Raw genomic sequence first — 11,762 nt, 5'->3', positions numbered from 1 at the left:
TATTTGTTTTTTGCTGTTATTGTCTGACAGGCAAAAAATAGTTGAGAGTATTGACTGTAGAAATGGGACTTTAAGTCAAGATGCTGTATTCTGGGTCTTCCTCTATGTGGGAAATGAAATCTAATCGTTTTCAGATTTTCCTTCCCTAAAATATTGCTCCTTCCTGGGAATGCTCAAAAATGAATGAGTGTTCGGAGTGGAAATTTTGTAACAAACATCCTTGTTTGGTTTTTAATGCTTCTGCATTAGAAATAAATTGCCAGGGGAAAGAAAATGAGATGAGCATCCCAAAATTCATGTGTGTGAGTTGAAATCTCTATTCTTGTATTTCTTTGCTTGGGTTTTCTGCCCACAGATTCACACACCCATGCATCACTCCCTCAAAATTTGGGATGCTTCAGTCAGTATTTGTATGAACAATATATTCCTCACTCGTAAATAGGGACTCCCGTGGAATTTCTCCTTCAAGCCAAAGTTTTGGTTGATGGGATGAGAGTCAGATCTCTCATCAAGATTCTCTCAGTACCTTGGAGAGTGACAACTCTCCCTTCCCAGGGTCCTTACCCAGCCACAGGCTCCAGTTCACAGTGTACTTATTTCCCAGGGTAGAGTTGTGGAACAGGCAGGGAAGGAAGGGAATCTGAGTTTCTGGGTGTCAATCACAGAAGGAATTACTGCTGCTGTACTGAGACTTACTAGGTATGCATTTTATTTCTCGTGATTACAAATTAATGATGGCTAAAGGATATATTTGATAATGTCATTCCTCTGCTCAAAACTCTTGAGTGGCTTCCCACACCATTCAGAGGAAAGCAAAAATTCGGATAAGACTCTGCATAAATCCCCTACCCATCTGGTTCCATCCTTTCCACCCTCTCCCTGATCACTCCACTGTAGAAATTTTGGAATTCTAACAAAACTATCATCTTTTCTCCAACTCCCCTCCCACTTCAATAAAAGATCAAAAAGAGCAGGAATTTGGTTTGTTTCCTTAATGATTGCATTCCTATTGCCTACAGCACTCTCCCTGGACTATACAAGGTGCTCAATAAATATTGGACAAGTGACTAAATCAACAAATGATTAAGCAAATAGACAATCCTATAAGGGCAGGGGTACTAGCCCTATTTCATAGGTGCTGAAACTTGGGCTTAGAAAGATTCTAGAAGCTCAGGCAAGGTCATGCAACTGAGTAAATACTGTTCTGGAATCCAAACAGGTCCATGTGGCCCAGGGGTCTGTGGCACCATGCCTGCTCAGTCCTGCTTTGTATGCACCTTCTCCATACCAGCCTCTTCCCCTCAGGTGCCCATGGACCTCTTGAGTTCTTTTCTTTCCCCTTCAAAAAAAATATCTCCAGATAAGAAATGAAACTTCAACGGGTTAAGGTACAGTTGACTGAAACTAACTCACACCGTTCCTTGTCCCTGGAGATGTGTGCATTCTGAGGGCTTCCGAAGCCTTGCCAGAGGCAGTTGGCTCCAAAGGTGAAATTCAGCCCTCCATCAACAGCCCCTGGGGACAAGGGCAGTCAGTCATTAACATCTGGTGACCAGCTCATCTCCACCTCCCGTCATTCAAGGTCGTTCTCATGCAAACTTGGGAGCAGGTGGACTCAGGTCCCTGCTGAGTGCCAGGTGTCACGGAATCAGGGATTGAATGGTTGATGGGATTCATGACTGAACTGGTGTCGAGGATTGAATACAGCCCCCTGGCTCCTTCATTTCTACACTGGCTTAGGGTTCACTTTCCCCAGCTTGACATGGTTAGCCTTTGGTCACCTCTCTAATGACACTACCCAAACACGACTTGTAAGTACTTTTCACCTTAAACACTTTATTCCTAAAATCTTAGCAAGAGGTACAATTTCTCATCAGAAAGTAAATTTCCCTACTGCCAGCTTTTCCTCTGATACAGTTTTTAGAGTGCTACTACTTTTTCATGGGCCTTTTTCCCCCTGAGGTTAGAATGGTATTTTAGATCCAGAAGTAGGAAAAGAATTTTTCTAATTATGTTTTTAGTGTTTTATTACTCCAACCAATCCATATAAATGCAAATAGAAAATCAGGAAGACTCTTTTGCAACAATAATCTCTTCCCTACACAAGATGCACGATCGACATCGCACTTACCATGAGCATATCAATGCAGTAACTATTTTTCAACTTTGCAGGATTAAATAACACCTATTGGGCTAGCTAATTAGCCTCCCTGCCAGTAATGCCAGGCAGATTAATAAAAAAAAAAAAAGACACTAGATTTCTTGACAGTCTGCTGTCAGACTTTCCACTTTATTGGAAGTCCTTTGCATCTCACCCATTAGGCCTCATGGTGCCGCAGAGCCTGTGAGCAGACAGGACATAACTAACAGATAAACCCCTTTGCCACATTTCCAGATGCTCCTAAATAATTTTGGTCATCGAGGCTAGGGCGTGTGGAGCTGCGGCTGGCCTCCTGGTTAGACTTCTAAAGCTGTCCCCATAGGAACAAAGGCTGAGACCACAGGGAGAGAAAGAGAAAGGACATGAGGGTCCCTAGTCCATTTTAAAGTGCATGAGGACTTTTTCACCCCATCTGCATCTACACACATAGAGCGAAGTGGAAAACATAATGATTTTCTCGGCCAGAATGCCCTTAGTGTGTTGCAGAATCAGACATGCACATACACATTTATCGAAGTTAGGCCTTCGAAGAAAGAACCCATCAACCAGGGTTGCATCCTACTCTTGATCTCAGCTCTGGTCTTGATCTTGGGGTCACAGGTTCAAGCCTCATGTAGGGTTCCATGTTGGGCTCCATGCTGGGCATGGAGCTTACTTTAAAAAAGAAAAAAGGAATGCCAGGGGTTTCAGTGGAAGGAAAGTCCAGGTCTTTTGTGGAGAGGAAAGGAGTGGGGCATTAGTCAGCACAATTTGGGGAAACTGACTCCGAAAGCTCTCCCCCACACCACAGGGCAACCAGCAGTCCCTTTGTTGTCATTTTTGTTACTGGCCGTGTTTTGGTGTTTTAAGATAAAAGGAATCAACAAACTTCCAAGACAAAACAAAAATCCATGTGCAAGTATATTTGTTGGAAAGAACAAGAGTTACTCCCAGAGGGCACAGGTGATGTTTGTTTCTCTATCAATCAACTGGTGGAGGAAAATACAGTGGTGGTATGAATCTTAATTTTAGCTAATCTCACAAGACTCTCTTAGAAACTGAAATAGCACATCCCAAAAGAATTGGCCCTGCTGAGTCATTTCAGAACACTGTACTTAAAAGAAAGAGAAATCAGTATTATGACAGTATGTATTACAGGCAAGAAAGAAATCATACCATTGTCATTACAGTAAAAAATGTTCATACTTTCTGGCCAATTTAAGATCAAAGCAAATGTGTCCATCCTTAGCCAGGGAAGTTGCTAACCGATCACATAAATAGTTTATTCTTTTGCAGGGGAAGTTTGAGGCAGGTTTACATTTTTTTAAAAACTCAATTTACTCTGTACCAGCTCAGAGAGCAATGATATTTAAGCATTGAGAGCATACCAATACTTAATGATAAAGATATAACTGACTTTTAGCACGTTAGTCACACTCTACAAAGTTTGAGATCAATTCCCAGCGTCCTTTGCACACTTATTCATGATTTTGCTCTTTGAAAGGAAGTTTTTTTCATCCCTGTGCCAACTCCATTGCGAAAGGACCTTTTCATAAACATCTTCTCGAAAATGGGCTTTAGAAAATCTAGTCCCTCGCTCCTGTCCATCCTGGTTGGGCAGCTGTTCAACAGGATGAGAAAGTAATCAGATTTTCCAGACACCTAGCAATTCAGATGGGGATGGAGGGAGAAAAAACAGGTTTAAGGTGAAAAGTTATTTCGGTTGTAACAATTTTCAAAATCTTAACGGCTATAAATCCAATGTCTTCAAACTTTGTGAGGGAGAAATTACGCTAGAACACAACATATACTTTATCTAAATATGAAGTGTTATTCAGAGCTATCTACTCTCTTGTCTAATTTTTATACCACTTATGTAATTGTTGTCCTTTGGGATTTGCATCATACACCATACGTAGTTCTCTTGTTGCTTTTACTTTATAAAGAATCTTTCAAGTGGCACTAATTAGTCCTGAGAGGTCTTCAAAAATTCACTAAGAAAAACAACCCATGATAACCAAATTTTAGGTTCCGGTTGGAAACACTTTCCCTCTGAGATCTGTCTTCAGCCATTTACCACGTTTCTCCACTAGGCTATCTTGCTACTTGAACAATATCATCTTCATCCTTTGACTTCGATTCAGTTCCTTATCAGTGATGTGAAGGTCTGGATGGTATAGGGGTACTTAGTCTTGAAAGAAGAGCATGTCTGGAATCAAGAGCTCAAAATGACCATCAAGTATATTTTCCATATGAAGGAACCAAGTAAGAAGCAAAGGGTCTTGTCCCAAGAAACTGGGTTGGCTGTTCCAAGGAGTGGGCCCGACCCAGAGATCAAGTAAGAATTTTCAACACCTGTCCTATGTCCCCGCCTTTGTGGTTTCAGAGGAAGTACATGCTGATGAGTTACAACTGCAAGTTCCATCGATAAATAGAACAAAGATTTATCAGTGATCTTCTTTGTGTAAATCCTTTATGGGCATCATCTCATTTTATCCCCCCAGAAAGTTCTCTGTATGAAGTGGTATTTTCATTTCCTCAGTTTTAAGAGAGGAAATTAAATGGCTTGTAGGTGGGGCACCTGGGTGGCTCAGTTGGTCATAATTTCAGGGTCCTGGGATGGAGCACTCCCCCCCCTCCCCGCCCCCGCCCAGGCTCCCTGCTCAGCAGGGAGTCTGGTTGTCCCTTGTCCTCTGCCCCTCCCCCTGCCTGTGCTCTGTCTCTTGCTTTCGCGCTCTCTCTCTCTCTCTTTCAAATGAATAAATAAAATCTTTTTAAAAAAATGGCTTGTAGGTGAAGCATGGATTTGAGTGGAGTCACATGACTCCAAGCCCATTTCTCAACCACATGAGAGCAATAAAAGAAAAGGGGGCTGAATAATTTTGTTATAAGGAAAGAAACATACTCCAGAGTAAAAATTACACATTTTCCTTTCCTGGTGCAGGGACACAAGTGTGGTTTCAGGTTACTTTGGAAGTTGAAATACGGACAGAGTGAAAAAAAAAAAAATGTTCTCTGAGATGCTTCACCCCATGTCTGGAAAGGTTACTGAAGGTTCCAGCAGTCAGAGCGCCCAGGCAAATCATTCTCACTGGCCTCTGGAAAAAAAAAAGATGGGCAACTTTTTTCTTTTTTTGGACCTGGAAACAGTCAGAGTTTCAGAAATATTGGTCATGAGAAACCAATCAAAAACTCTTATTTGAACGCCCACTATGTGTTTTTCCCTGTGTTAATAGAGGAAATCTAAGCATGAAATAATGCCATCTATTTTAAATCCCCAACAAGGAGGACTCTATGAGTCACTCAGGAAGAGAAGCATTCCAGTTCTTTCCAGAAATACTCATGATACCACCTTTGTATTGCAAAAGAAATGCATCATTTCTGGTTATAAGATGCTGAAAACATCCCTAAAAAGATTCTGATATATTTCGCTGATCATTGGAGGGAGTCCTTGCCAGAGCTGAGTTGTTAACAGAATAATATGGTATACGTGCCTCCTTGATGTACTTTATGAAGTTCACAACAAATATTACAAGAACCAATACATCTTTTGTTTGTAATTACTCACCTGAAACAGTCAAACTGATACCATTGCTACATGATGGAATTGTAATGAGAATGAAATTATCACATGCTAAAATAGAAATAAGGGAAATGCATAGAAAGAAGAAACATTTCATTTATGGACAAGCAGATTTGTAAGTACATTTGAAAGTACATTCTTAATTTAAAAAAAAAAAGCTGCACACAAATGCCTCTTGTTCAACAGAAATGTCATGAACAAACCTTCGGGAAAAGAATAGAAAGTAATTAGGAAGACACTGAGAAAATATACCAACTTATGGGTTGTGACTCATCGACTTGATCAATATGGTTTGTGTCTTATAGAATCAATGACTCAATTAGTGTTGAATGTTCATAGGACTAAATCAGGAAAAAAAGAAACTAACTTAAGTAAACAAAAATAGAAAGATGACAGATGCAAAGATTAGTAAGAAGACCAATTATATAAACAACTAGATCATTCTGTTTGGACATATATCTGTTATTTAGGATATATGTAACATCTCATTATCCTAAAAGTAGTTCCATGAATTACATTGATTCAGTAATTACAGTATGTCAGGTTAAGTTTCAGTGAATACAAAACATTATCAGTGACAAAGAAAATTTTTAATTTTAAACAAAGTATTGACATTAAATCAACTGAAATAACATGTAGAAATAATATTAAAAATTCCAGAGAAAGACGCTCATTTTCTGAATGTTTTGAACAGTTCAGTGATTGACGTTAGACAATCAATATTTTTGAATAAACATACGAATTAGTATTGTATGTGGTATTTCACTGAGATATGACATTTTATCTATATTCTGTATCTGAAAAAGTTACCATTTTTATAAAATTGGTAAACTCATTATTTTAAAAAAACTGATCCATTGTATTTGTAATATAGTTCCAATGGTTAAATGTTCACTCTGATCATGAGTGGACACATGGAATAAATAAATTGTCATGGACAAAACTACATTTTACATTGAAATGAAGGCTTTTTCGTGTAGGCGCCAACTCCCAAATAATTCAAAACAAATTTTAATAAGTCTGGCATTATTTTTGTCACACAAATGCTTCTTTTTACTAATTTCATGACTCTACTTATTTTCTTCATTGCAAGCTCTAATAATAAGAGAAATTACTGTTCTGTCACATATTCCTTGCAATTGCTTTGAACTTAAACACTTATAAGCCATTGAGTCAAACAAGAAAAATAGAAGCAAAACTCTTACCTTAGGAGGTGTAACAGGATAACACCAGAACATATGCATTGTAGAAATCAATAGAAGCAGAATAAAGCTGAATTTTAATGAGCTGTAGGGTAGGGAGAGAAAAAACCCTAAGATCAGTTTCATTTAGGCAAGTATAAGCAAAAAAGCATATATGAGTTCAACAGTTTTCTTTGTGGAAAAAGGCAGTCTTACCTAATCATTTTGGATTTTCCAAAATTTCTGCAGGCCCGTGGTTTTATTGCCAAATTCCTCACACTTACTGTCAGATCCTCCGTGGGTGACCCTTTTATACCAGAAAAGTTCAGGAGTAAAAATGTCATCACGTCTCATCATATGTGACTAATTGGTTCTTTTTTTGTTCTCGTTAAGTTGGAAAAGGACAATAACGCACAGGCATTGTCACTGAACTGCCAAGGATTGACTTCATTTAAAGTTTGCCATTTAAAATGTCCTTCAAAAGCATTGTCTTCTAAACTGTGTCATTGTGACGCACATAGCTAGAGGTCTCAAAAGAAACCGCAAGTTTGTTTTGCTTAGAGTTTAAAACTTGAGAGGGACGACTTTATTTCTTTGAATGTCCCAGCATCATGTTCCAGAGACTAACACAAAATACTTACAAGAATAAAGAATATCTACCCTCACAATGCACAGAGATTATTTAAGTTTTCCACCATGGATTTCCCTCCTTTAGGACTTCTGAGGCGAAAGAAGGGAAAAAAGTATCCCGTCCCTTTGTCACTGGTCACTCAGATAAAGGAAGGGTAATGCATCTACCCCTTTCTATGTGCATACCCAGAGTTCCAGCCCCAGCGTTCTGAAAAAGCTCCCTGCCATGGCCTCCTTTTTCTCTCAGGGCATAGAGTTTCTCTAGGAAGCCTTTGCTGTCCTTGCAAATGGGCATCCACATTAATAAATTGATTCAGGAGCACTAAGTGTGAACAGATGTTGCTGAAGCTTACAATGGAGGAAAACATCAAGGGAGGTGCCTTCTGCTTGGATAACCAGTGTTTCTGAGATGGAGCCAGCATTTTTTGAATACAAAGCAACCAAGGGAAATCCTTGCTTCCTCAAGATCAGCACCTTTTGGAGGACAAAGCCGCCCTGTGTCTGGGACATTTGTCGCCTATTTGTCAGTGCTACATCCCTTTCTTTAGGGAACTGCTTCTCGGTATGATTCTCATGTAGTTGTCAATCAGATAGTCACCCTTTGTCTACCACGAGGAAAAGCAGGTGACCAAGATTCTCAAGAGAATAAAGATCACAGGGATAAATGCCGCGCTGGGAGCCGGGGTATGTGATCCAACATATATATCATAGTCTTGTGGGATATCACATGGAGGTTGGAAGATTAAAAGTTTTAAGAACACCAAAAACTGAACAGACAATTTTCCTTTTGGTGTCTCTTTAAACCCAGCTAAAATAAACACATAAGAACAAAAAGAAGGGAAGAGAAGATGACAACAAGTGTTATTTTGAGTGATGAGCAATTGACCAAGTAGATCCTGAGAATGGTTCCTATTAAAATAGCTTAGTAACAGACCACCAACAGTCTTAAGTCTTCATGGGACCAGTTGCTTTTGGATGTGGTGAAGGTGGCACTAAAAAGAAGAGGATCAGCTGTAAGTTTAAGACACACTCAAATCAATCCCACATCCCCTCTCTACTTCCCATGTCCAAACAAATTCTGCTCCAGCAGAGTACTATAGGTCTATGCTACGAAAACACTTAAGCAGAATATCCCTGACCCAGGGAACCAGGTGTAGTGCTAGTAAGGGGTTACATTTCTGAAAACAAAGGTTGAACAAGTGTTATAGTCAGTGCTGAGACTGATGGGTCTCTTCCTTGGAACAGCTCCCACACACTGCTAGACGGGTCTTTATCCTCAAGACAAGTGAATGTAACATCTTCTCTGAGGAATCTACGCAGCCCAAGGTGATAAACCTAGAGATACAGACATTCTCTCATAAAAGCAGACCAGGCAAGTAAAACCCACTAAAGTTCAGGGCTGATAGTACCCACTAAAACACACACAAAATTTATGGATATTTTAGTTGAGTTATTTTGTATTCTTAATGTAAACAGACAACTCAGAGATGCAACTGAAAGGAGTACAGGATATTTATAAAGGCAGAATTGGTTAGAGCAAAGAAAATGGGAGGGAAGTCCATAGCAGCAGTGTTTCATCCTGAAAGACAGAAACCAACCAAAAGGAAGTGAAAGTAACTTGAAAGAGAGGGGAGAGAATGCAAGAGAAGAAAATTTTAAAAAGGAAAAAAAAGGGCGCCTGGGTGGCTCAGTGGATTAAGCTGCTGCCTTCGGCTCAGGTCATGATCTCAGGGTCCTGGGATCGAGCCCCGCATCGGGCTCTCTGCTCCGCGGGGAGCCTGCTTCCTCCTCTCTCTCTGCCTGCCTCTCTACCTACTTGTGATCTCTCTCTCTGTCAAATAAATAAATAAAATCTTAAAAAAAAAAAAAGAAAAGAAAAAAAAAACTAATATTCTCCCAGAGAGAAGAGAAGATATTGTGTCTATAAAATAAGAAAAGAAAGCTATGTAAGGCAAATCATTTAGGGACAAATAGGAGTTCATGAAAATTAAAACTATTAAAAAAACTCAGTGGAAGTATAGAAGGATAGGGTTGCATAAATCTCCCAGACATTACAGAAAAATGTTAAGGAGAAAATTTAAGATAATTAAAGAATAATATCCATCCAGTAGTTCCAACATATAAATAGTAGGGATTCTAGAAAAGAAATGAAAAAAAATGAGAGGAGAGGGAATCATCAATAAAGAAATTCAAGACCATTTTCTGTAACAGAAGGTACTGACTTTGGGGAAGGAAAGGACTCATCAAGTGTCTGGCGCTAAAGATAAAGTTGACACATACTAAGCTACATCGTCATACAATTTCAGCAAATTGCATCCTGCAAACTTCCAAATTACCTACAAAGACTCGAACACCAGAAATATTTTGGAATTCTCAAAAATAACATTGAGAGCTTGGAGGAGAATAGAGCAATGCCTTCAAAATTCTGAAGTAGGGGAACCTGGGGGGCTCAGTGGGTTAAAGCCTCTGCCTTTGGCTCGGGTCATGATCTCAGGGTCCTGGGATCGAGCCCCGCATCGGGCTCTCTGCTCAGCAGGGATCCTGCTTCCCTTCCTCTCTCTGCCTGCCTCTCTGCCTACTTGTGATCTCTGTCTGTCAAATAAATAAATAAAAAATCTTTAGAAAAAAATTCTGAAGTAAAATGATACCCGATCTACAATTTATTCCCAACCAAACTATCCCTTCAGTGAAAGGCTATAATAAACATTTTCAGATATATAAGATCTCCAAATTATACTTCCCCCACATCCTTTGTCAGGAAGCATTTCAGAATGTGCTCCACCAAAAATAAGCATATAAACCTATAAAGAAGAGAATGTGAGAGATACATGTAACAGGACATCAACACAGAAAACAAAGCAAGAAAATTCACAGGATGACAGTAAGAAGAGATCCCAGTGAGATCTGCACACCAGGCCTGAAGGGCAAAAAGTCCAGATTGGTGTGTTCTAAATGATTCTGGGAGAGATTTATGTAAGAGAATGAAAGCAATCAAATATCTGCATATCTTGAGAGGAGAATTAGACAACCGGAGAATTGGGGGTTGACTTAGTGACAAATCTACATAAAAGTAAAGAAGAAGAAAAAGAAAAGCAAAAGGACAGAAAAAGCCATTTGTTCCAATTAAACAGAGTTGTGTAAGAAACAAAAGTCATCACAGCTAACTACTTGACTCAGCAGAGAGAATCATTTGCATAGTTATAGTAATGTAATTATCGAACAATGATCTAACCAAGGGGCAATTTAACTAAATTGGGAGCTAGATGTTGGAAAGGTGTATTTCTGTAGTGCAGTGAATTGTCCATTTTGTACAGACAAAATTCATACTTTACTACTGGAAAATAAAAAATCAAAACAGATCATGTTATTGAGAGATAAATAGAAAGACAATCAGCCAAAAAGTTTGAAAGTGATGACTCTGAGATCGGGAATGGAACAGGAGGCAGAAAGTGTTGTTTTCACACAAGTGTCCCCTTAGAGCTAGTTGATCTTTTAAATCAGGGGCATGTGATAAAACGGGGATAAAGGTAAGTTTAAAAAATTATGTGGTTATGGGCCAGATATATCTGGAGATGCCAGAGAACATCTTTACTGTGATGTACAAAAAGCTTGGTTGATAAGGAGACCTATGCCAGAAGTCAGAGAAAACAAAGAGGGAGAAAGCAAAAATGCAGCGAGGGGCAGACATTGAGAGAGAGACAGAGGTAGAGGGAGGAAAAAACAGAGATAGAGACCTGTTGATACTGTTAAACTTCCAAATCCATGCTTGAAACTAATTTCTCTCCTCTGACATCCCATTTATATAAGCCAAACCCCCATTTTCCACACACTAGTTATTTCACAAAAAAGTTTAACCACACCTGAAGATGTGTTCGCTTACTAAGCACTGACTGTGCGCCGAGGAATACACCACCTCTTCCTCTGGGTCGGTCCGGGAAGTCTCCATCACTATTCTAAGAAAGCACTGTTACTGGTTCGAGCCTCAGTTGAAGAGACTGAGTCTCGTGGTGGTTAAACATCACCCTGTTTGTGAAGGAACAGCCTGGCTTTCATCCCAGTCCTGTGTGACTTTAGAGACCACACTTCAAACAGTATGCCACAGTCCCCTCTCATGGACCTAGAACATAGTTCATCTACTCAGATCTGTAGGAGACAGCATTTACAACATTCAAAACCCCCTCCCTCACCAACACACACACACACACACACACACACACACACACACACA

General features: G+C 39.6%; 1 protein-coding gene across 1 annotated transcript; it reads right to left on the bottom strand.

The window, feature by feature from the left end:
• Positions 1 to 3,622: 3,622 nt before the first annotated feature.
• NPS (neuropeptide S) lies at positions 3,623 to 11,480 on the bottom strand. Its single transcript, XM_046026613.1, has 4 exons — positions 11,426 to 11,480; positions 7,121 to 7,211; positions 6,929 to 7,010; positions 3,623 to 3,802 (listed from the first exon to the last, which is right to left on the bottom strand). Exons 1-4 carry the CDS (start codon positions 11,478 to 11,480, stop codon positions 3,623 to 3,625), a joined length of 408 nt encoding a protein of 135 aa, XP_045882569.1.
• Positions 11,481 to 11,762: the final 282 nt, after the last annotated feature.

The sequence above is a fragment of the Meles meles genome, chromosome 13 (assembly GCF_922984935.1).
Source record: "Meles meles chromosome 13, mMelMel3.1 paternal haplotype, whole genome shotgun sequence".
In the NCBI taxonomy this organism is placed as follows: Eukaryota; Metazoa; Chordata; class Mammalia; order Carnivora; family Mustelidae; genus Meles; species Meles meles.
This window is presented reverse-complemented; position numbering and strand designations above follow the sequence as displayed.

What these genes read in the sequence shown, in the direction of transcription:
- NPS (XM_046026613.1), bottom strand. Translation starts at nt 11,480, where the DNA reads ATGGAGACTTCCCGGACCGACCCAGAGGAAGAGGTGGTGTATTCCTCG. An exon ending in GGTGTATTCCTCGGCGCACA is followed by an intron (nt 7,212 to 11,425) that starts GTCAGTGCTTAG and finishes CTGGTATAAAAG; the next exon opens with GGTCACCCACGGAGGATCTG. An exon ending in ATCCTGTTACACCTCCTAAG is followed by an intron (nt 3,803 to 6,928) that starts GTAAGAGTTTTG and finishes CTGAATTGCTAG; the next exon opens with GTGTCTGGAAAATCTGATTA.